This window comes from Macroventuria anomochaeta (assembly GCF_010093625.1).
Source record: "Macroventuria anomochaeta strain CBS 525.71 unplaced genomic scaffold BU25scaffold_13, whole genome shotgun sequence".
Classification (NCBI taxonomy): Eukaryota; Fungi; Ascomycota; class Dothideomycetes; order Pleosporales; family Didymellaceae; genus Macroventuria; species Macroventuria anomochaeta.
The window spans coordinates 265,062-287,721 of NW_022985374.1; the positions used below are offsets into that span (position 1 = coordinate 265,062).

The 22,660-nt window shown below is 55.8% G+C and overlaps 11 protein-coding genes across 11 annotated transcripts; 5 read left to right on the forward strand and 6 right to left on the reverse strand.

Annotated features, from left to right (window-relative positions):
- The first annotated feature begins 1,057 nt into the window (after positions 1-1,057).
- BU25DRAFT_35213 (4-coumarate-CoA ligase-like protein) lies at positions 1,058-3,188 on the forward strand. Its single transcript, XM_033703390.1, has 3 exons — positions 1,058-2,759; positions 2,826-2,988; positions 3,041-3,188. Exons 1-3 carry the CDS (start codon positions 1,294-1,296, stop codon positions 3,107-3,109), a joined length of 1,698 nt encoding a protein of 565 aa, XP_033562596.1. The 5' UTR covers positions 1,058-1,293; the 3' UTR covers positions 3,110-3,188.
- A 394-nt stretch (positions 3,189-3,582) lies between these two features.
- On the reverse strand, positions 3,583-3,990 carry BU25DRAFT_430737 (NADH-ubiquinone oxidoreductase B18 subunit family protein; the record flags this gene model as incomplete). The annotated part of the gene is made up of 3 exons (XM_033708618.1): positions 3,583-3,687; positions 3,744-3,868; positions 3,942-3,990. 3 exons carry the CDS (start codon positions 3,988-3,990, stop codon positions 3,583-3,585), a joined length of 279 nt encoding a protein of 92 aa, XP_033562597.1.
- A 589-nt stretch (positions 3,991-4,579) lies between these two features.
- BU25DRAFT_409973 (ankyrin) lies at positions 4,580-6,568 on the forward strand. The gene has a single exon (XM_033706176.1). It carries the CDS (start codon positions 4,595-4,597, stop codon positions 6,362-6,364), a length of 1,770 nt encoding a protein of 589 aa, XP_033562598.1. The 5' UTR covers positions 4,580-4,594; the 3' UTR covers positions 6,365-6,568.
- Positions 6,549-8,098, reverse strand: BU25DRAFT_391081 (Phosphotyrosyl phosphatase activator). The gene has a single exon (XM_033704598.1). The coding sequence runs from the start codon at positions 8,084-8,086 to the stop codon at positions 6,806-6,808; it is 1,281 nt and encodes a 426-aa protein (XP_033562599.1). The 5' UTR covers positions 8,087-8,098; the 3' UTR covers positions 6,549-6,805.
- Positions 8,099-8,353: 255 nt separating this feature from the next.
- On the reverse strand, positions 8,354-10,018 carry BU25DRAFT_366123 (uncharacterized protein; the record flags this gene model as incomplete). The annotated part of the gene is made up of 2 exons (XM_033703839.1): positions 8,354-8,871; positions 8,953-10,018. 2 exons carry the CDS (start codon positions 10,016-10,018, stop codon positions 8,609-8,611), a joined length of 1,329 nt encoding a protein of 442 aa, XP_033562600.1. The 3' UTR covers positions 8,354-8,608.
- Positions 10,019-11,383: 1,365 nt separating this feature from the next.
- BU25DRAFT_309890 (uncharacterized protein) lies at positions 11,384-12,118 on the reverse strand (the record flags this gene model as incomplete). Its single annotated transcript, XM_033702116.1, has 2 exons — positions 11,384-11,760; positions 11,953-12,118. Coding segments are annotated over 2 exons (543 nt in total), but the record flags the coding sequence as incomplete, so codon positions are not given.
- Positions 12,119-13,079: 961 nt separating this feature from the next.
- On the reverse strand, positions 13,080-14,690 carry BU25DRAFT_391091 (glycosyltransferase family 62 protein). The gene is made up of 2 exons (XM_033704599.1): positions 13,342-14,690; positions 13,080-13,293 (listed from the first exon to the last, which is right to left on the reverse strand). Exons 1-2 carry the CDS (start codon positions 14,425-14,427, stop codon positions 13,273-13,275), a joined length of 1,107 nt encoding a protein of 368 aa, XP_033562602.1. The 5' UTR covers positions 14,428-14,690; the 3' UTR covers positions 13,080-13,272.
- A 35-nt stretch (positions 14,691-14,725) lies between these two features.
- BU25DRAFT_35224 (uncharacterized protein) lies at positions 14,726-15,534 on the forward strand. The gene has a single exon (XM_033703398.1). It carries the CDS (start codon positions 14,853-14,855, stop codon positions 15,276-15,278), a length of 426 nt encoding a protein of 141 aa, XP_033562603.1. The 5' UTR covers positions 14,726-14,852; the 3' UTR covers positions 15,279-15,534.
- BU25DRAFT_339653 (uncharacterized protein) lies at positions 15,349-16,962 on the forward strand (the record flags this gene model as incomplete). The annotated part of the gene is made up of 1 exon (XM_033702780.1): positions 15,349-16,962. A coding segment is annotated over one exon (1,614 nt), but the record flags the coding sequence as incomplete, so codon positions are not given.
- A 174-nt stretch (positions 16,963-17,136) lies between these two features.
- Positions 17,137-18,951, forward strand: BU25DRAFT_457743 (uncharacterized protein; the record flags this gene model as incomplete). The annotated part of the gene is made up of 1 exon (XM_033710132.1): positions 17,137-18,951. The coding sequence occupies one exon, from the start codon at positions 17,137-17,139 to the stop codon at positions 18,949-18,951; it is 1,815 nt and encodes a 604-aa protein (XP_033562605.1).
- A 591-nt stretch (positions 18,952-19,542) lies between these two features.
- On the reverse strand, positions 19,543-21,817 carry BU25DRAFT_339108 (uncharacterized protein; the record flags this gene model as incomplete). The annotated part of the gene is made up of 2 exons (XM_033702752.1): positions 19,543-20,459; positions 20,512-21,817. 2 exons carry the CDS (start codon positions 21,815-21,817, stop codon positions 19,543-19,545), a joined length of 2,223 nt encoding a protein of 740 aa, XP_033562606.1.
- Between the last annotated feature and the right edge of the window lie 843 nt (positions 21,818-22,660).

A 22,660-nucleotide genomic window follows, 5' to 3' on the forward strand; every position in this document is an offset into this window, starting at 1 on the left:
GGTAGTTGCGAAAAGTCGCCTTCACTTCGAGAGCCTGAACGCTCAAACTACTGAACATTCGATCCAACCACTCGTGACCTGCTCATGCTGACCACACATTATGAACTATTCTCCGTCTTGCCAGGACTAACAGGTCTAATAAGCTGATAATCGATAGAAAGTGTAAAATCAACATGCCGGTTTGGTGAGGCTGTCTTCGGTGAAGGTACGAAGAACGCGTAGTGACGAGACGCAAACACTGCCAGGCCTTCTTGTCTATGGTCATTTGAATTATCTTGACCGAGGAGGCCTCTAGTACACAGTCCGTAGCGTGCTGAAGCTCTGTAGAGCGGTGCCATTGCCGGATGATATCTGCGAATCAGCTGAAAAGGCATACTTCGAGTCTTGTAATAACCTTCGGGTCTCATTGTATCATCTGCTGCATTTTCGAGATGCGAGATGAGGTGTTGTTGTTGCTGTGGTTTTCTAGTAGAGCTGGTTGCTCCTTCGACATATGGATTCGGCCCTGCTCATGCGGCTGAATTGAAAGAGGCCAACTTCTAACCCCGTTTATTCGACCACCTGGTCAGAGCTTCCTCATCTTGCCTTCAGATCACAGCAACTTATCTATACATGTTTTGTCGACGTCATGTCCGTACAGTTGCTCCGTTCACCAGCCCTGCAGCCTCGCTTACGCTCATCCTCTCCAAATGCCTCGGTCCAAACCATCCCCGCAACAAACTTCTCGGAACCACAGCCGACCTCCAAACACGCCTCGGAGGACCCTTGCTAACCCAAAAGATACGCTGATGGTCTACGACGGACTAGCTGCTGGCCTGTGCGATGTTGGAGTTATGGCCCTATTGTGGGGGTGGACCTGTGGGGTGGACCTCGGGAGTTGACCTCGAATCCGGGGGAGCTGCTAACCGTGAAGCTGTACCTTCACATCGCCTTTATTGTAGAGTGACAAAGGTCCGTTCCAAGCAGATTATCACATTCCGATTAGACAAGTATACAAGCTCAAACATCGATGGCGGCAGCAAGCTGACGGAAGCCAGCCACAACCTCACCACTTTCCACAACAAGCAGTGAGTCGGTGCAGCTTACTCGGTACCTCGAGCTATTGATCAGTCGAGCCATCACGTTACACTGCGATACCCAGGGGTTAGCCTTGGTCAGCTATTAACATTTCTACCGCATATTGTCTGCTTACCTACCCCGTGCTTACCACTGTCACCTCGAAATCGACCTCAAAGTACTTCGTTGCCCTCGGAGAATCTTGCTGCACTTGGAGAACCTCGCTCTACCGTCACCATGGTCATCAAGTCCCGCTGGAACTTTCCCACGCCGCCAGTCTCCCTTCCGACATTCATCTTCGACTCGCCACACGGCGAACTACCACAGACGCCGGCGTACATATCAGCAAAAGAGCCGGACAAATACTTTCTCTCGCTCGAAGACTACCGGCTCTATGCTAAGCGTTTCGCATCCGGGCTGCGGCGCTCAGGCCTGCTGCCAGGCGAGCGCGTGCTGCTGTTCTCTGGAAACACGCTATTCTTCCCGTCGGTAGTAATGGGCGTGATCATGGCCGAGGGCATCTTCACCGGCGCAAACCCCACATATGTAGCACGAGAACTAGCATACCAACTCAAAGACTCGGGAGCAAAGTATCTGATCTGCACCGAAGCAAGCTTAGACACTGGCATTGCTGCAGCGCAAGAAGCCGGGCTGTCTGCAGACCGGGTGTTCATCTTCGACGACGGGACTGCGACGTTCGACGGCCGCAAGGTAGAAAAAGATACCGATCTGGGACATATCCAACACTGGACAAGCCTCCTCGACACCGAGCAAAACGGCCAAAAATACGCCTGGCCAGACCTCAAGACGCCCGAGGAACTCGACAGAGTCGTGGCCCTCAACTACTCGTCGGGAACCACGGGCGTCGCTAAAGGCGTCATGATCACGCACCGCAACTATGTCGCAAACTGCGCGCAGCAGATCCACATGCAAACGCTATCCCCAACTTACCAGGAGAACCTGCCCAAAAAGCGGCTTTTGTGCTTTTTGCCAATGTACCACGCCATGGCACAAGCTGTCTTTTGTATGAATGCAATGAAGCAGCGCGTCCCCGTGTACATGATGCCCAAGTTCGACTTCCTCGAAATGCTCACATACGTCCAGAAGTACAAAGTCACCGATCTGGTCCTCGTCCCCCCCGTCCTCATCGCCATGGCCAAGCACCCAGCAACGCGCAGATTCGACCTCAGCAGCGTCGAGCACGTCTCCTCAGGCGCAGCCCCACTCGGCCGTGAAGCGTCTCAAGAATTCGAGAGACTGTGGTCCAACGGCCAAGTCAATGTCAAGCAAGGCTGGGGCATGACCGAAGTAACCTGCGCAGCGACCATCTTCGACCCCTCCAAATACAGCGCCTCCTTCAGCGTGGGCGAGCTGGTGCCAAACTGCGAAGCCAAGATCGTGCTCGACGACGAAGGCAAGATTGAAGCGCCGCGGGGTGAGCGCGGCGAGATTTGGGTCCGTGGCCCGAATGTAATGAAAGGGTACTGGAACAAGCTGCAGGCAACGGAGGAGACGTTTGGCGAAGGACGGTGGTTGAAGACGGGGGATGTGGCGTATGTAGATGAAGAGGGGCATTTTTTCATTGTGGATAGGAAGAAGGAATTGATCAAGGTTAGAGGGTTGCAGGTTGCGCCGGCCGAGTTGGAGGCCATACTGTTGGATTATCCGGAGGTGCAGGATGCGGCTGTGATTGGGGTGCCGTAGTAAGTTATCCTTTTCCTAATTCAGGCCATGAACAGTATTCGAAACGAGGAGCTGACGATTTACAGCAACGGCGACGAAGCCCCACGAGCCTATATCGTGCCTAAGAACCCCGACAAAGCCACACTAGAGCTCGCTGAAGCGATCAAATCATGGCTTGCGGAGCGTGTATCAAGACACAAACGACTGGAGGGCGGTGTGCATTTCATTGATACGGTGCCTAAAAATCCAGTAAGTTCGGCTTCGAGGTGTTTGGAAGGTAGTAGCAGCTAACGATTGGCAGTCTGGCAAGATTCAGAGAAAGCTGTTGAGGGAGCAGGCTGCGCTTGCGGACACGAAGGCTAAGCTGTAGAACAGGGATGTGGGCAGAGTTATAGATGAGGAAATCACCGATCGAGATGGTTTGTGGCATTTGGGTCGATGTGCTGTGGACATCCTGGAGCTACACTCCCGATACTGGAACGCGCGATTCTCTGTTCCTGTACCTGCATCGCTGCCAGACTTCATCTCTAGTTGCTGTTGCTGTCAGTTTGCCGCGCAAGCTTTCGGTTGGTCAAGACTGAAGAGAGAATCTGGTGTGCTGTCGTTGTACTAGAGGCGCGAAGCCTCACACTGTCATGTGCATTCTTCTCTTCCTGTGCCTGCAGTGCGGCTGGACACAGTCTGTGGTTGCTGTTGCTATCAGTCTGCTGCGCGAGCTTCTGGTCTGTCAAAACTGGACGCGCTGCCTCAAAGTTTCGATCCGAGTCAATTCGCAACCTGCCGAGGTATATACATGCAGACTCTGTTGCTGCTGTGTTGTGACGTCCATCTTCTTTTCGCTCTCTAGTTGCTTCGCTGCCCGTTCTTGGCCGCCCTGAGCTCATCCATCTTGGCCACGCGCACCTTGAACTCCTCGTACTGGCACTTCTCGTATGTGTGACGCTCATTCTGCCATGTGTCAGTGTCCCTGCGTCTCGTACTCCACTGTCCTGGGCGTCTGGTACCTCGCACTTCCACGGCAGGTAGTACTCCTCGTGCCGGCAGCGGTTCAGCGGGATGAGAAGGTGTGCGCATGAGTCTCGGTAGGCGAGAGGGAGGCGGGCGGCGCTCATCTCCTCGCGGGTGGCCTCTGCAGAGGTGTCAGTGGTGTGCTTCGTGAAGGCATTGCAGCCAATCAGAGGCCGTGGGTTGTCAGCACGCACTCTGGTCGCTGAGGCCGACGGCATTCTTTATCGATTCGGTGACGGTCATGGTTGCGCGAGTGCGTGGGGAGTCGCAATGGCGGGCGGAGAGGGCGGGCGCTGGGATGAGGTGAATGTCGTCGGCGGATGAGCCTGGGAGGTCCGAGGGCTTGGCAAGGCAGGAGCGACTGGCGGGAACGGAACGCGCGACACGTCCACCAACTTCACCACGTCGACGCGAAGTCAGCTGTTTCTCCACACCCACGCCGGACCTTTGGGCCCTCTGGACCGCCACGATGCCCCCGCTGCCCGACGGCAAGGTCTACTCGGCGACCTACAGCAATGTGCCTGTATACGAGGTCAATGTCAACGGCAACCATGTCATGCGCCGGCGCGCCGACGACTGGATCAACGCGACCCATATCTTGAAAGTAGCCGACTACGACAAGCCCGCCCGCACACGCATACTAGAGAGAGAAGTGCAGAAGGGCGTGCACGAGAAGGTGCAGGGCGGCTATGGCAAATACCAGGGCACATGGATTCCGCTCGAGGACGGGCGCATCCTGGCTGAGCGCAACGGCGTGCTCGAGAAGATGCGCGCCATCCTCGACTACGTCCCAGGCGACCGCAGCCCTCCGCCGGCACCGAAGCATGCGACGGCAGCCTCGAACCGCATGAAGCCCCCGCGAACGAGCGCTGCAGCCGCGCGGACGGCCAAGAACAACCAGAGCAGCCAGAGCAGCCAGAACAACCACAACAGCCAGAACAACCAGAACCACCAGAACAACCAGAACCACCAGAACCACCAGAACAACGTCTACTCGCTCGAGTCGATCCAGTCCTTCGTCGGCTCGCAGTCGCACGTCGGCGGGGACCCGTACGACAACGCCTCGCAATTGCAGTCGCACATCTTCCGCGACGACACGCCGGACAACGAGACGGTTGTGTCCGAGTCGATGTTGGGGGACCACGACCTCATGGACGCCGCGCAGTACTCAATGGAGAGCCGGAAACGCAAGAGGGGCATGGACCAAATGTCGCTGCTCGACCAGCAGCACCAAATATGGGCAGACCAGCTGCTGGACTACTTCATGCTGCTCGACCACAAAGACGCCTACTCCTGGCCCGAGCCACCGCCGAGCATAAACCTCGACCGCCCCATCGACGAGAAAGGGCACGCCGCCATGCACTGGGCAGCCGCCATGGGCGACGTCGGCGTCGTAAAGGAGCTGATACACCGCGGCGCGCGCATAGACTGTCTATCCAATAACCTCGAGACGCCCCTGATGCGCGCCGTCATGTTCACCAACAACTTCGACAAGGAAACCATGCCCTCGATGGTCAGAATCTTCCAGCAAACCGTACACCGCACCGACTGGTTCGGCAGCACCGTCTTCCACCACATCGCCGCCACCACCTCCTCGTCAAACAAATACGTCTGCGCAAGATGGTACCTCGACTGCATCATCAACAAGCTCTCCGAGACGTGGATCCCCGACGAGGTCACGCGGCTGCTCAACGCCGCGGACCAAAACGGCGACACGGCCATCATGATCGCGGCGCGCAACGGCGCGCGGAAGTGCGTTCGTTCCCTGCTTGGGAGGAACGTCAGCGTCGATGTGCCCAACAAGAAAGGCGAGACCGCCGACGATCTGATCCGCGACCTCAACTCGCGGCGCCGCATGCACGGCCGGCCACGTCAAGCATCCTCCTCGCCCTTCGCCCCGCCGCCTGAACATCGTCTCAACGGGTTCGGAAGCCAGCTAGACGGCGGCCCGCTCCTACCGATTCAGCTGCCGAGCAGTAGAGCAGAGCCGCAGCAAACATACCGAAGTCAGACGGCTAGTCATCTGATGACCAAAGTCGCCCCGACGCTCCTCGAGAAATGCGAGGAACTCGCGCTCGCCTACGAATCCGAGCTCGCCGAAAAAGAAGCAGAATCCTTCGACGCCAGCCGCGTCGTGAAGCGTCGACAGGCCGAGCTCGAAGCTGTGCGGAAACAGGTCAGCGAGCTGGAGAACCGGGGGTTGGATCTGGACGACGAGAGCGTAGATGTTGCGCACGAGGAAGAGCTGAGGCGGTTGGTGGAGGAAGCAGAGAGTTTGCTGGAGGTGGAGCAGAAGGCAGAGTTGAGACGGTTGCTGAGTGCGACGCCGCAGGTGCAGCAAGGGACAAAGAAGGAGGAGGACATGCAGGAGAAGCTGCGGCTGAGTTTGTTGTTGTACCGCGCGCAAGTGGAGAGGAGGGAGCTGGTCAGAGCTGTCGTTGCGAATCTGTCCGTCGCCGGTATGAGCGAGAAACAGGGCGTATACAAGGGCTTGATTGCCAAAGCACTCGGTGAGCGCGAAGAGGACGTCGAGCCCATGCTGCCCGAGATCCTGCGGGAACTAGAAGAGGCGCAGACGCAGGAGCGGGCGGAGGGGCTGGAGGGGAGTCCGCTGTGATGCGCATGGCACTGTTGAGTCCGCTGTGATGTGCATGGCACTGTTGACTCGCTGCCATGGACAGATCTTGTTCATAGCCTGGCGACTTTTTTTTTCCTTTTTTCTTCTACAGTTTTGTTGTTGTCTGCACGGTACTGATTCCCCAGGGGTGTTCTCAAGGCGTGGAGTTGTTCATATTGGATTGGCGAAGGAGGACATGTTACGATCAACTCATGTAGTCTTATAGTGCAAGCATGCATGAGTGTCTACGGGCACATACTACCACCACTATCGTCCCTTCGATGTTCTCTTGTCCCTTCGATGTTCTCTTCGGTGCCTTGCTGGTTTCGTCTGTCCACAGACTTCCTCCTGGAGGGGCAATGCAGCACTTCAACATGCGACGCGGCACTTCAACATGACATGCAACGCGGCACTTGAACACTCCCTCCACGATCCGGTTCGTCAATCAAAAGGCACCCTCCTCAACCCCCTCACACCGCCTTTCCTCTCCTCCCCTTCAGCGCCAATAGCAGCCGGTACTCTTATCCCGCAGCAGTCCCCCCAGCCCACCGCCGCATGCACATGCCTCTTTCCCGCCTCGTCCGTGAACACCTTGACCTCACCACCCTCTGGTTCCTCCCCCTCACCGGGTACACCCGCTTCCTCCTCCGTACTCATGCCGTCCACGGCAGGTATGAGCGAGCCAAAGAGGAAATGCTGCATGACCGGCAACTTCTCCAAGATCTCCTTGACGAACATTTTCCTCATCCCGCCTTCGATTTTGGCCCAGGATTTGCTGGCGGAAATGTCGTCGAGCATCGGACTATGCCACCTCAAGCCCTCCACGTTCTTCACAGAATTGACAAACGATATTTGGTCGAGGTATATATACTCCGTCCTCTCCTCTTCCAGCACAAGCGCATTGTGTATGCTCTTCGGCGTGATGTACGGATGGTGCAGCAGCTGGCTCGCCCCGAACAAGAACGGGAGGAACTGGTAGTCGTCCAGCCCCCAGACGCCGTGGCTGCCGGCCGGCTCGAGGTAGTACGCGCCCTGGATCTTGCGCATCAGGCGTAGATAGGCGGGCAGGATGACGAGCGCGAGCGCGGGGAAGGTTGAGGCTGGGAGCAAGGAGAGACGGTTTAGACAGAGGAGCCAGAGGAAGAAGTTTAGCTCGTGGCCGGAGCCGTAGTCTATGCGGCGCTTGTTGCCGAAGGAGTTGAGGAGGTAGGTTGAGATCTCGTCGATTTGGGTGGGGTTTATGAGGCCGAGCTGGGCATGCCATGATGGTAAGGCTTCCTCGATCCTGTCCAAGAAGGCGCGGAACACGGGGTTGCCGAAGCGCGAGCCAGTGTCTTCCGGCGGGCACTCCTCTTGGATCTTCTCTGCCTCTTGTAGTATTCGTGTTACCTTGCCTAGGGTGTTGGTGATGTCGCAGTCCTTCACGCTGGACACGGCGCGGTCCTGCACGCTATCGGCGATATTGAAGATGAAGGCTTGTACGAGTCTACATGTTGGGCTCTTGAGGAATAGCTGATGATCGTCTGGGCTCAGTATGCGGCGCGAAGGGTGTGTGTATGTGTGCGAAGAGAGGTCTGGCGGCGGCGCGAGCGCAGGTGTTGGCGGGGGAGGGGCAGAGGGTGGTTCGCGAGCGATCGAGTTACGCTTGCGAGGCACGAGTTTAGGAAGCTTTGCGCTGAGATCTGACAGCGCCAATGGTACTGGCGGCGATGTTGCTGACATTCTGCGTACGTGTGTGTCGTGCAGGAAGTGAGTGAGGTTGTGGATGTTTGGAGATGTCAAAAGCCCGTTCCGAATCAGTTCCGAATCAGTTCCGATTGTTCCTTCCACTAACGTCGCAGATGACTCCAGACGTTGTAGGAGCATCAATTACCATTCAACTGTTGATGATTTTAGCTACAAGATCAGCTCATCCTAAGACGTGAGGGCTAGGTGAGGGAAGAGCAGAGGCATGAAGATCAGGAGGGAGATGCATCACGCGGCGTGCAAGTAGGGATTTGATCTTGATGAGATTTCTGTCTAGATGTCAAGGCCTGAAGCCATCCTGTAGATCCACAACGCCTCTATCTATGCAGCTGTATAACTAGAGCCCGCTCAAGTGCGCTGTGTCCGCGCTCTATGCACCAAGCCATGCACCCAGCCTTGACCCATATGCCCATATGCCCATAACGCCATAAACACCACAAACCCTACGGGTGCGATACGAACAAACGCAAGGCAAAGCTCGCCTCCTGATTGCCCAGACTAATCGTCCAGCTCACTGGGACTCTCCTCCAACTTGTGTCTCCTCTCTTCATCCATCTCCTTGTACGTCGCCCAGCTCAACAACAAAAACGCGCCAATAATCAGCAGACCGCCCAGAATAGCCGCGCTCGTAAGCGGCGAATCGAGCGGCGGAGGAAGTAGCTGGTCGACAATCGCGACGATGAAGATAGTAAGCAGCGCGGCGACAGAACTCAAAACGGGACTGGTCAGCGAAATGAGGACGAGGAAGGATCCCGAGAACGCTGTGAGACGTCAGTATATCGTCGTGTTGTTGCAGAGGTGGGAAGGGGGAAGGGGGAAGGGGGAAGGAGGGAAGGACGCACTTGCGTTCGCGAAAACGGAAATGGCCATCATCCACGCCTGCTCGCCGCGCGGCAGCTCAAAGGTCTCCCAGCCGGTGTAGTGCAATATGGGAAGAGGGATCCAGAGCACGGATAGTGTGAATGCACCGATGAGGGAGCCAAATGTGTTTGCGAATATCATGCCCTTGTTCGGCGATGCGCCCTCGGGCGGACACGCGAGTCTCTTATACAAGACTTCATACAAGCCGTACAGCACCGACCCAATGCCTATTATCAGGTTGCCAAACGCACGATTCTCAGCTTCGTGGCTGGGCGGTGCTTTTTCGCCGCCCGCGCCGCCCCCGGATTTCGAACCGTGTTTTGCCGGGGAGGTGTCGCCGTATGCGACGACGAAGACGCCAGCAACTGCGATGGCGACGGCGAGGACCTTCGAGGCGCGCACTTTCTCGTGCAGGATCGGGATGCTGAAGGCGTACGCGAAGAAGGCGGAGCAGTTGTAGATGGCGGTCAAGTCGCTCGCTGTGGTCTGGTTGACGGCGACGTACCAGCTGCCGCCTGCGAGGGTGAGGGCGCAGGTGATGAAGGCCGTCATTTTGAGCATGTAGCGCACAGGGCTGACGAGGGATTGCCGCGGTGTTGGGTGCAGGGTCTGGTGCTGCACCATCAGCGCGGTTTGGCGCAGGAGCTGCGTGTGTCGTCGCCAGAAGGTGGACCAGGGCTGGTCGCGGTGCTGGAGGCGCAGGAGGAGGAGTTGTGTTGGCCAGAGGAGGATCCACGAGCCGTGGGTCATGTAGAGCATGCAGTAGGGCTTCTCCCATTTCAGCTCGTGCTGGATGTATACCGCGGTCTCTGTCTGGACTGTGAAGCTGATCAGGCTGAGCACCAGGAAGATGGCGGCGTATGTGTATTTCTTGCGCGTCTCGAGCCTGGCCTGGGTGACGGGGTCGCGCTCGTGGAAGCGATGCGAACTGCGCGAGAGGCCCTCTGTGCCCTCTGTGCCCTCGTCGTCGCTCTTTCTCCCGAGCAGCGGCGCGTGGTGGCCATCGGCTCTGGCGCGCTCCAGCGAGTGTCTCAGGTCGGACGGCATGGCTGCGTCGTGCTCATCCCAGTCGTCGAACTCGTCGGACAGCTCCGGGCTGTCTGGCTCCTTGAACGCAACGCTCTTCCCGTGGCCGTTGGACTGTCTGCGCAGCGTGTTCTCTGTTGACAGCTGGCGCGAATTGGCAGAGACGACTGCAGGCTGGATCTCTCGGTCTGACCATGCAAGGTCGCTTTCGTCGAGCGGGCGCGACTTCTTGGTTCCGGCCGGTTCCTTGCGGAGAGGGATGGACTCGGGCATAGGCGCAGCAGGTGAGGCGGACCACTCTTATACGGAGTGACTACTGCGGCGGAAACGAGCAACCGATGAGTGGGTGGGACCGCTGCAAGGTGCGCTAATTGTGGCTGCTGATAGCTGGCGTGAAAAGACAGGCCTGGGGAATGGCCAAGCACGACGTCTGCGAGCGGATTCCCCTGGAGGCATCCAGGGTCCAATCGCTCCGCCGCCTCTTCCGCGCCGCCTCTTCCGCGCACCCTCCACCACCCTTACGCGGCTCATGTCGTCCTTCCATCTCAACAACACCACCATCTTGACGTTCCCCAGAACTCAGTCGCCAGACCGCCGTGTCGACGCCGGTGGACGCCGGCGTGTATACAAACCACTTGTTTGACTGCGGCTTAGCTTCCCATCCGGTGACAGCACGTCATCTGCGACTAACCGACAACGTGCCTCCACACGCGAAGACCGTGGGGTACTTACAGGTGACTTCGCCTACGCATGACTCGCAGCCATGGGTGGAACCCGTCCAAGCCCCGGATACCCGTAAGCGGTATCACGAACTCATAGGCAGCAACGCGACAGTTATGTAAGGATGCTTTGGTAGTCGACTTGGCGGCGGACCTCCAGGGCTCCTTTCAGATCTTGAAGTAGGAACAGGCAGCGACACGACAGTTGTGTGGAGTTGCTTTGCATTCATCTTGGCGTCCATCCTCCTATCCCATCCTGGGGTACTAAATAGGCAGCGGCATGACAGTTGGGTATAGATGCTTTCGTACTCGTCTTGGCATAGGACCCCGGACGTCTCCAGATCCTGAACACGGAGTAGGTAGTTTCGAAAGGTGCTTTTGCACTCGACTTGGTACTCAACCATCTCTCCGATCTTGGAGTAGTTCACAGGCAGCACCCAACCATTATGTGCACATGCTCTTGTGTGTTCATCTTGGCGTAGAACCTCCTTTCAGGTTTCGGCGTAGGGGTGATGTAGCAAATCACTTCTTGCCGAAACCCTCCACACCCATCTGTCTCCCTTCCCAGCTACTCGTGACTTTCTCCTGTCTCCAAGCACCTCGCTCTCCAAAGGGCACTTGAAACAACTCCTACCTCCCCTCTATCCATTTCCTCCCTCCCTTCTCGCTACGTCTCAAAGACCGCCGGACTCGTCGCAAGTATAACCACCAGACTACTCACTATAAGCCCCCCAGCCACGACCGAAACAACAACAATGCTTCCCCTCGAGGCGGGGAATTTCCCTCTTATTACGTAGTGCTGCGCCTCGAAATACCGGTGGAAACCAATGAACAGCATCAGTATGCTGATGCCTATAAATGTTGCGCCGAGAGGTTTGCCGAGGTGCCGGAGCTTGTAGAGACTGTGGGTGTTGGAGGATTCGGTGGAGGGTTTGTTGGAGGTGTCGGACCGCAGCGAGGAGTTGAGACGGAAGAGTTGCGTTATTGCTATCCCGATGGATGCAAAACTCAGACTCGTTCTTAACCAGGCTAGGAACGTCCTCTCTGTCCAGCATTAGCTGCCACCCTCCCCAAAAGCAATCGTCGTCCATAGTCTTAGACTCAGATAGGACGTTAAACCAATCAATCAATTCCCAAAAGTAACCTTCCCATCTCACACAAATAGGAGAAAGAGAATGTGTGTGTGTGTGTGTGTGTGTGTGTGTGTACTGGCAGAGTGGGATATTGGGGGCGTACCTAAAGCCAAATGATCCCTAGCAACACTCCCCTTGTTCTCCAGTTCCACACTCCCCCACTTCTCCCAGAAATCGCTCCACCACCCGACATCTTGCCGTTCTGTCTCTTCAGCTCTCCGCTCAGCACTCCCCGTACGTTGCTGTGGAGCACCTCTTTCTATGGTGCCGGTAGTACCCTCCTGCGTCGCAGCACCGTTGCTTCTGGAGCCCGATGATTGTGCGGCGTCGCGAGATTGCACGGCAGATATGGAAGCGTAGTCCTTGGACGCTTGGGGGGTGCATGTTATGGGTGTGGACTCGTCGGTATTGCGTTGCTGTGGACCTGATGCCATGGCTGTAGCTTCTCCTTCTCCTTCTCCTTCTCCTCGCTCTGAAGATTGGCGTTTCTTGAGTATAGATCGCAGAGCCTTGTTGCCTGTCTCGTTTCTCGGTTCCTTTCCAAAAACACTCGTCGGTCGTTGTCGCAAACCCAGGTCACCGGTCTCGTTCACGCGCCCGTCGGTCTCGTCGGGCATGAGTTCGGAGCGTCGGCTGGCTGCGTGCATTGGCGCGGGCACGCTTTTGTACTGTTGCACTCTGGCATGGCGTTATCAGTTATCAGCTAGGATCTCGAGCTCCAATCACGCGTGTGCATGCAGGAGCGATCATGTATATCGTGAAAGAAGGTTAGTGCAGAATGCGTGATCCCGTGCGAGGTTGACGCAACGCTGGCGGCGAGAGCCATGTGGAACTGACCTTGTGGCGCGTGGCTTGTGGCGGGACCGCGGGGGTGTGCCCGAGACATGTTCGCGAAAGGAGTGAGTGGTCTTGCCAGGAAGAACAACACTGCTTTTGCAGGGAAGACATCTAACAAATAGCACGAACAGGTGTTTCCTTTGAACGCAAAGAGGATAGGCGAGGCAATGGACTAACAAGGATTTTCCCCCAAGATACAGACTGAGAGAAAGGTTCAAGTGAAGGCAGCAGTGCTTGTAGAACATCGACGCCTTGCAGAACATCGACGCCTTGCAGAACATCAACGCCTTGCCGAACATCAACGCCTTGCCGCGGACCTGCTCATGAGCCCTGCCGATGGCTTCCTTGCGGTCGCATCACACATCATGGAATAGGAAAGACGAGCATATCTTACGGCTTCGTGATCTATCATTGCTGGTATATACCTGCCAGCAAGTTTTGAGAAAATTGTGAATGTGATATGGAGTGCACGACGAACGCTCATCATCGCATAATAAGCCGAACATGGTCCAGTATAAACGCCGCCCAATGACCGCCGGAGCGGGAGTTCCCCTCTCAGCAACGTATAGCCGTCCTTCTAGAATGTCTACTCATTGTAGTGGTACACCTGGGTCTCTGTCAGCTTTGTTCCGATAAGCCGAAACCTGCAACTTACAAGGTAATTTGGCAGACCGTAGCTCTCCCAGTTCAATCTCGCGGCCATCTTCGCAAATCCCTCCGTCTCGATGAGGTGGTAGAACGCGAAGGGAGGGAACATAGCCCCATCACGGTGCACCTCAGCCTTGACCAGCAACGTCGCACCGCCAACACCGTCGAGCTTGACCTTTGCGCCCGGATCGGCCGAGGCGTCGTGCATGTAGGCCATCAGGCTGCGGTACGTCGCCATCTCAGCGTAGCCCTCGAGCAGGATATCGTCCTTGCCCATCTTGGCACCCAGTTCCCGTGCGGTCGGGCTGTCGATCCAGTTGTTGAAGTCGTACGGACGCTGGTCCATGGCCTTCTTGTCCTCGTTGTAGTAGCGCTGGAAGCAGTTCGGGACGATGATAGGCACGTCGTAGGCGGCGAGATCCTGGATGAGCGTGGGCGGGGTCTCGACGACGTCGGCGTCCATCCAGAGCACCCACGAAGTGGCAGGGCCCATGGTCGTGAACAGCAGCGAGTTGCGCGCCTTGGCCATTGCTGCACGGCGCGCCTTCTGGTTCTCCATCTTGTGTCGCTCGGCCTCGTCTTGCGACTGTAGCGGAATCTCGGTGTCCTGGCGCAGGATCGAAACGGCGGCGAAGCGCTTGCTCTTGGGGCCAGACTGCGTCTTGGTGACCTGCGCCTGCAATGCGGCGTACGCGGCGTTCCCCTCCTTCGTCTTGGGTATTATGAAACCGAGAGAGATCAGGTTGTGAGGGTAGCTGAGCTTCAGCAGATTGTCCCAGTAGCCCTCGTAGAAGCGCGCCAGCGGCGTGAGGATCAAAACGGACTCTTCGTTCTCCATCGGCGTGCGCGAGGTTGTGATGTTGTTCATGTAGTAGTGCACCACGGGCGGCGCGGCCTGGGGAGCGTTCCCCTTTGATTTGCGGAAGGGCAGCGAGGGCGGCGACAGTGGACTCGAGGCTGTCTCCCCTGCGCCGGTCTTCTTGGTGAATGCTGGCCCATCGCTGCCGGAGAAGAAGAAGACGAAGAAGCCGATGCAGAGAACGGCAGCGAGGACGATGGTAATGGGATTCGAGCGGCGGAACGAGCGTGACATGGTAGGCGGGGAGCTAGGAGAGAGGGCGGACCGCGACTGGCCAGGGAATTGAAGTCGTCTATAAGCGGTGCATCAGAACCGAAGGGGCGGACGTGGTAAGGAGGTGGGCGCGCAATGTGGCCGCTCGGAAACGTGTCAACGCTGGGGCAATGTAACGCTGCGCTCAGCGGCGGTGGAGGCCGGGGATGGGAGGGTCCAGAGGAGACTGCCCTCAACAATTGCTTACACGGCCGATGTCAGGAGTGGCTGCTCGTATGGTGCGGAGCCCGCTTGCCTGGCTTCGCATTGCATTCGCGGCATTCGCGATAAAAGTGCTTAGTCATGCCAGTCAGTGAGAGCTCCGGGTACTGACCTCATGCATCGCTGCGCTGCCGCAACACCACGCCTTGGACGTTCACAGACCATGGTCAATTGAGCTCCAACCGATGACGCTCTTGGTCGCACGACAATGCCGACTCTTGGGGGCGCCTCATGGTGCCGTTGGCGCGTTGCGGCGTCTGCAGCAGCCTGCCGTCACTGTAGCTGCGCGCTCGTATGCGGATGAGGCAAGGGCGGATGCAGCAGAGGCACCTCGTGCTCCAGCAAGAGTCTATCCAAACAGGAGGCTCGACCTCACCAGGTACAAGCAACACCAGAACGATCGCGACAAACGGTTACGGAAGGAATACTTCAAACAGTACCTGAGCGAGGAAAACACACAACACCGGAACGAACGCAAGAAACGTATGAAAGAGTCGACTTATCTGCTCACCCCAAAGTATGAGGACAGTGAAACTGTTTCAGTCAACAGCGCGATCCTTATACCCGCCTCTGTCACCACTGCCGTGAGTGTGCCTGCATCCTTGATCTAGCATATACTCAGCCCTACAGAAACCAGAGCACTTCGTCAAGGAGATCGACCCTGTCCACCCGTTGCTCCTGCTGAAGCAGAACCTCGTTGTCTTCCTCGTCACCCCGTCGTTCGCGCCATGGCTCCTCGACGACCGTGTCTTCTTGGAGAAGGCACTCGCAAAGCTGTACCAGAACCTCCCCGGGCCCCTGCCAAAGGTGCATGCCATCTGCGCTGTCGTCGACAAACTGCCAGAGGCGAAGCCAGTGGGCGGCGACAGCGGGCGCGATGCTGTACGCGCGGAATTCACCTTCCGCGCAAAGCACCCGCCTGTCAACGAGACTGGACTCGAGGGCATCGCATACGTCGTGCTACCTGCCAAAGCAGAAGTGTCTGCGCAGCCAAACATTGGTGGAGAGCTGGGATGCATTGACTTCCTTGCACATACACACACCACAAACCAAGGCAGGCACAATGACAGGGTGCGAGTGCCGTTGGCGAATACTGTATTCCAGACCGGCCAATCCAGCACCATGATCAACTCGACGTGGGAACGGTCTGTAAGCGACGATAGGCTGGAACTCCGAACGCGAAGGCAGATCAAGACGGTTGTCATCAACCTATCCGCAGAGGACCCAAAACCTGGAAAATCGCAATTACAATCGTATTTGCATCAGGAAGCTGCGGCATTGAGTATACCGTTGATACCCTTGACGGTGCCACGTCAGGTCGATGGCCACATGGGCAACATCATCCGAGGGGTAATTGGCCCTGATGGGAACAAGATCACAGCTTCTACAGAGTTGGAGCAGGTCGTTCCTCAGTACTTCAAGTCTCGAGATGAGCCAGCCCAAGCCACTTCGGCATGGGCCTTGGTCATACCCAAAGACAAGGCACACATTTGCATCAAGGATACCAGTCGATTGGTCTCCGGACAGCTGGGGACAAACCCGGATTTCATGACTTCAGAAGACCACGAACATTGGGAGCAGAAAGGGCGAGAGCTGCTTTGGCAAAAAGATCCACCTCAGTGGAACAACATGACTCAAGAAGCAATCGCGAAAGGCGCGCGACTGCACAAGGTCCTTAGCGGCGGAGGCGGATGGGGCAAGAAGGCCGGTCTGCTGTCCCTAGATCCTGTGCCTATTGGCGCACCGATGCCGGAACAACCTGCGAAGGAGAGCACGGCGGAACACTTTGACAGCGTGGACGAGTTCTCCACGGCGCTCAAACCTGTCGTCGAGGACGGAGACTATATCCAGTTCTTCATCTCTACAGCAACGGCCCAAGGAGAGACTGTGTCTGCGTTCGAAGACCTGAAAAAGGTCGAAGAGTCCACCGGGGGGAATGCGTGGAGCTGGGAGTTCGGCGTCATTCCAAGCACCATCGATTCCATACCTGGCGGGTCGTGGCAGCACACCGGAGCAGCGTCGGAAGAAATGGTCGTTTTCAGAGGCAGCTTTGGCGCTCTTACCGAGGGAGGTCTCACCTTGATGCGTGGACGCGGGGTCAATCTCAAGACGGGAATCGCTGGAAAAGCCATCAATACTACTACGATCGATGTGCCATTCTCGCGCTGGTCAGCAGTTCGGCTACACCCAAGGAAAGGCATTGAGACCAAGAGAGTTGGTGACTTTGGCAAGCAGGTGAAGGCGAACACAGGGGCTAGTTCAAACGCCAATATCGATGCAGGTAACCCGTTGTAGAGTCCGAATATCCATCAATGTATCTAATTGATCATTCAGTCCATACATGATGATGCCTTGAGTCCAACCGTCCCAACTCAGCATACCAATCCGATTACTTCTTCACCATTCTCTACGAAACAGAGACCGCAGTACAGACATACATCTACCATAAATCCTCAGGGAGCTCGTGCCATGAGTACATTTCATAACTTGAAAAGTCTTCATGTCAAAAGGGAACTACAGCAGGACAACATACAAACCGACTCAGAAAAACGAACTTCAACCCCAGACTCAACCCCGCAAGCCAGAAGCCACACCTCCAAACCGAAGCGCTCGTCTCCCATACCAAAATCCACATCGCCTAGACCGGAAGAACCAAAACGCCCGCTCATCCGAAAGACGATACCCAATGAACCCGATCGCCCCACCCTATCCAACAACGACACCAATATACCAAATCCCAAGAATTCCCGGAAAGAAAGCCCACCAGGATCCAAGCCGAAAGAGGACGCACGGAAGGGTCAAGCAGACCACGTCAAGCATCGCATACACCTCAGACACTCTTCAAGACTGCTGTCAAAACTGTTACACCCACAAGCCGAATCATCGCAGCGTCACGATAAGAAGGAACCTCAACACGAGACCAAGGAAGCTGTGAAGAAAGCAGAGAAGCGAGTCGAAAAAAGCACGTTAACCCAGAACGAGAAACCGCAGCTCATCAAGGACAAGAAAAAGGAAGAAACGAAAACCCTCAAAGAGCGGAGGAAATCGTTTCGAGAAAACAATCCAGAACGTCTCAAGCTGCAGAAGCTACGTACAAGTCAGGGATTCGCTGTTAGAAGGGTTGGTGCTGGTCCGCCCTTTAACGCAGATACAGAAGCAAAGGTTGTGCACTTGACGGCGGACGATGCGGGTGAGAGAGCGAGGTTGTCGGGGAAGATTCTTGCCAGGCTGACGGAGCAGCTCAGACTTGTGACGGGGTTGAAGGGGAGCGAGCCAGAAAGGTTGCGGAGGTGGAGGGTGAGGAATGAGAAGAAGCGTCTCGTACCGACCATTGCGCTGGTAGGTGGGAGGGAGAGGGGTGTTGTGAGGACCGTCGAGTCGAAAGCGCAGGACATCGACAGGGTTGGAAATGTTAAGAGCAAGCTCTCCCCGAATACTTCATACACCCTAACACCTGCCGACCTTCTTGCCACGCACATGACAAACCTCCACCGCAGGCGCGCCTCCCACCGCTCCCCCTCCGGCCTAGACTTCGTCATGCGCTCCATCCGCCTCGATCCTGTCTCCCCACAAACCCAGTCACACTCTCCACCCTTGCGAAACTTCCAATGGTTCCTCAGCCACCTGCACGGCGGACTTGGAGTAATCACCAAACGAACCCGCCTTCTCTCCGCTCAGCTATCCAGGTACCTCCGCGATCCGACCATACGAATATCCAGACGCGCTGCAGGAATGCCAGCCCGCTCCTGCCTAACCAAATCCGTACCAAGCTCACGATTGCGACACATCCTTGGTGTGATCCAGGGCCGAGCGAAGCGGATAATCAAAAGGAACCAGATGCTCTCCGCCCAAGTCTCTGCCTACCACCCACACACACCCGTGCCACTCGCCAAACACGCCGCCAGAATTCTGCCGCGCTCCAAGATATCACGCAGACCGGTACAGCTCACCACTCCCACCAACCCTACTCAGCATAGCGACTCTACTCCGCAAAACGCTGAGCGCCTCACCGCCCGGAAAGTCCTCCTTCCCGCGCGCCTGCGCCGCATCGCCGCCCAGCCGCCGAGAGAGAAAATGCGGTACGGCGACGGGCGGGCGTTTGCGGGAGCTCGGTGGAGCACGCTGAGACCGAGGGTAAGGAGGAAGGGTTTCAGAAACCAGAGGGAGCATTTGCGGTCCCATCTAGTTGGGGGCAGGGCTGAGGCTCGGAAGGTCACGGTTCGAAGCAGGGAGGAGCGGTTGGAGGATGATGTTGCGGAGTGGTTGGGCAGTAGGGGAATGTAGTGCGCTCCGACATTATAGTGACAAGGTGGTTGTATTACATGTGAATGTAGAGTAGCGATAATGATTCAAACTTAAGTTCCCAAGCTCCCAAGCTCCATCTTCAGCGTGTGTTTCGTATGTCTGGCTGCACGGCGCTTATCGTGTTAGCAGACTGATTCGTGCCCCGTGTGTTGATTTCCCCGTCTTGTAAGAGCTTCGGACGGAACGGTACGAGCGTATCTGACTTCCACACAAGTGAGTTTTCTCTTGCCAACAAGATAAATAACCCTCCCGAAAGCAATGGCAGCAGTGCCTCCGTCACCACGCCTTTTGTACCACATATCTAAATAGCAAGCCACAAGGCTATCCGAACGCCATTTCTAGTTTGTGTTTACTATACATGAACACGATTGATGTGAAGGTTGCAATGATGTTGTGAGGGGAGATGTAAACAGCGATCCCAATGTCTGTGGAATGCGATCCGGAGAACGGTACAGCTGCGCTGGCTGTGCATAGTGTTCTTCGACCTCTTGTCAATAGTAGTCTGTATGCGAGGTGCCATTGGCAATAGAAAGCTGCCCTTCAAAAATTTTGAGGCGCTGAAGAGACGTATCAATAGCCCTGCCCGTTCAGTGGGCCGAAGCCCGTGTCGGTGTACAAGCTGCCTCCCTGGGGTATCCATCCGCCAAAGTTGTCGTTGATGTCGTTCCACAGATACAGATCGCCATTTTGAAACGCTGCAGAGAAGTCACCCATGTCAGGCGTGAAGGTTGACTGATCGCCGAGGGGCTGGCCCGAGCTTTGAGGCATGCCACCTGGTGTCCACGCATAGGGATTGGTGATGTTGAAAGTTGAGCCTTGCAGTGGTGTGGTTTGTTGCGGCTGCGATAGGTGTCGTTCAAGGTCTGGTGCGGACTGTTCCTGCGTGCCAGTCTCTTGCTGTGGCTTCCCATCCTTGCCATCTCCGACAATGGTTGGAGAACTAGTCCCGCTGGTATTCACAGTACTATCCTCCTGTACTTTCCTCCGCTTGAGATGCCGTCCTTCTCGTCGCCATTCCAAATATTCTTCGCGCCATGATATCAGCTTCACTTCTAGGACAAATGTCCAGTGAGTTGGCATACGACACTTTTGGGGTCCAATTGCTTCTGTACTCTTTTTAAGCACGGTCTGGAGGTAGAAGTCGACCTTCAGACTCTGCGAATCGAGTATCTCGCCCATCTCGGGGTCAGTGCCGACAGCATAGTCTGCTTTCATGAGAACCACCAGTGCGTAGATCGCTCTGACAAAGAGAAGGTTCGGTGCCTTCTGCAGAGTGTCATTGGATATTCCTATGAAGCATTCGAGTATGGCGTGTGCTTCGATGATGCACTTTGTGGTGGCGTTGATTTGGAGTGCAGAGCGAGACAAGAGAGACTCGGGCTGTACAGAGTCATCGTCGAGTGCAGGTAGTGTGAGATGTCGATTTCGGAACTCTGTCACATCGTAACGTCCGCCGTCCATTCCAAATTCCCACATCGAGAGCATGTCTGTAAGAACGCGCGTCAGTACTCAGTCGCATCTTGGAGGTAGTCAACTCACTTTGATGATACTCCATTGTCAAAGAAGGCGTCAGAACATCTTTTGGCACAGATTTTTTCCAGTCGTGCATCCTTCGCTCGAAGATGCGCAAGATCATTTGCATGCGCAGCTCTGAAAGACTGAAGCTGGTACTCGCGTCATCGAAGCCAAATGCTGTGTTTGCTTCGTCTGCAATGCGTTGCAGCTTGAGCCATGCTAAGGTTCGTTGATCAGCTTGCAACGGTGACTTCTCAAGCATGTTCAAACACTCCTCCATCCAGCTGTTGAACAGCAGTATGTTGGGCCGCTTGAGTCTCATCGAAAACCCAGCACATACGACGTATAGGTATAAGACTGTGCGGCAATGCTCGAGAAGTTCCTCTGGCGATGAGATTTTCTGAAGAGACCGAATAGCTCTTTTCGGTAGTTGCTCGTGTGTTCGCGGTTTCGATGCAAGCCCCAGCTCTAGCGCCATGCTGGCTGCCATATTTACCCATTGATAGATCTGTAGCTGGCCCGGAGTTTTTGGCGGAGAATAAAATGCTACCGTCACAAGGAATGCTTGTATGGTCTGTACGGACTTCTCGCCATTGATGAAAGCAGTCCGAGCGTACATATACACTGCTTCTTCATGGAGTTTATCCGAGAGCGCCGAGCCTTTCGAATGCGCTGCTGCCGCCATGATGGCATAGAACAGAGATGGCTTTTTCTGCCTGAGTTGTGCCGCTGTCCAGTCTTTGGGAATGTATATGCCTGGGCTTGCAGCAACCAGCTCGTTGCGCCAGATGTTCAGCAGCTCTTCCGAAAGCTCTTGAGTGATCACACCACGATCGATGATGTCGTTAACAGGTCCAAGCAAATCTTTGGGACCGCAGTTGCTCGCAGGAGGAGCCTCCCTTGGTGACTTCGGGCCAATGATGTTGGGCCAATGATGGGTGAATGTTGATGTTGCGGTCGTCGCGCTTCTGTGTCTCTGAGATTCTAATGGAGATGACTCCTCTGCACCATTGTCTCTCTCGGAATCCTCGTCCGCAGATTCGTGGTCGCTTGCGCCAGGAGGTGAACGATTGCTACCCTTCATGAGAGATTGCATTTTCTTAATCTCTTTCTCAAGTTCTGCAACTCGCACATCTGTTCTCTTTCGTTGACGTCTCTTGACCGGCGCAGCGAAGATACATGCTCTGCCAGCTTTTGCGCATCGTTGGCATACGTTTGAATTTGGATCTGGGTTTGCCAAACACCGAACTTTTGACGTCCGGCAGGCCTCGCATGCTCGGTTCAACGCCTGTTCGGGCTTCTTGGACTGGTCGTCCTCGGGTCTGCTCATGGGTTGATTGAGCATGGCTAGCAGATTCCCAGCTCCCTCTCGTTCAGGCGATCGGGTGATCTGATGCGACATATTTCCAGATCGATAGACGGTCGAATGTAAGCGCAGACAGGGAGACAGAACTTTAGTAGAGTTGGCTGTATTGCGCTTGAACACGACTGATATTCTTCTCCCTTCTGCGAAGCTGGTTGTGACATCCTTGGCCCTAAAGGTTTAGATGTGCAGGTCCTCAAGAGAGCGGCGCACAGGAAGCTATTCCTTCAGGGTGCGACAGGCGGTGACAGTCGCGAGATCACCGGGAACGTGATCGCACGCAGTCAGGTTGCGAGAGTGTTGACTGTAGCTGCCTTACGCGGACGGCAGGAGGGTTCAAATCAGGTTAACCCAAGCGGGTAAAGATGGGCGCAGCCACATTGGATGTACCTGCCGCTGCCGCCACATCTCTCCTGCCACAAGCCTCACACCCTTTTCAGCCATCGCACTGTTCAAGTACTGAATGCCTGGCAACACTTCAGACAATCGAAGCCATTATTGGTAAGTGCGGTTGTGGTAAATTAGCACGGTTTTGCAGTCTAACTGGGCACGGAAACTTTTCCCGAGCTGTGTGAGGCACTTGGGCAATGTTCAAAATATGCACGTACCCGGTACGTCAAAGCACATGAGCCGCAACAGTTTGCGAAGTCGTCTCTCGGAGTGTTCGGAGTGTTTGCAGTGTGGGCACGCACGCGGTAGGAGAAAATATGCCCACCGCCAAAAGTCCTTCACAACAGCACCATTAGCCTGCAACAGCCTTGCTTGAATTAAAGAAGCAAATAAGCCAGATTGTAGAGGATTACACTGGCT

Bases quoted from the DNA above. Each gene is read 5' to 3' on its own strand.
- BU25DRAFT_35213 (XM_033703390.1), top strand. From the start codon at position 1,294: ATGGTCATCAAGTCCCGCTGGAACTTTCCCACGCCGCCAGTCTCCCTT. The intron at 2,760-2,825 runs GTAAGTTATCCT...GACGATTTACAG, and splicing joins GCTGTGATTGGGGTGCCGTA to CAACGGCGACGAAGCCCCAC. The intron at 2,989-3,040 runs GTAAGTTCGGCT...AACGATTGGCAG, and splicing joins ATACGGTGCCTAAAAATCCA to TCTGGCAAGATTCAGAGAAA.
- BU25DRAFT_409973 (XM_033706176.1), top strand. From the start codon at position 4,595: ATGAAGCCCCCGCGAACGAGCGCTGCAGCCGCGCGGACGGCCAAGAAC.
- BU25DRAFT_391081 (XM_033704598.1), bottom strand. From the start codon at position 8,086: ATGTCAGCAACATCGCCGCCAGTACCATTGGCGCTGTCAGATCTCAGC.
- BU25DRAFT_391091 (XM_033704599.1), bottom strand. From the start codon at position 14,427: ATGTCACGCTCGTTCCGCCGCTCGAATCCCATTACCATCGTCCTCGCT. The intron at 13,294-13,341 runs GTAAGTTGCAGG...ACAGAGACCCAG, and splicing joins ACGGTCTGCCAAATTACCTT to GTGTACCACTACAATGAGTA.
- BU25DRAFT_35224 (XM_033703398.1), top strand. From the start codon at position 14,853: ATGACGCTCTTGGTCGCACGACAATGCCGACTCTTGGGGGCGCCTCAT.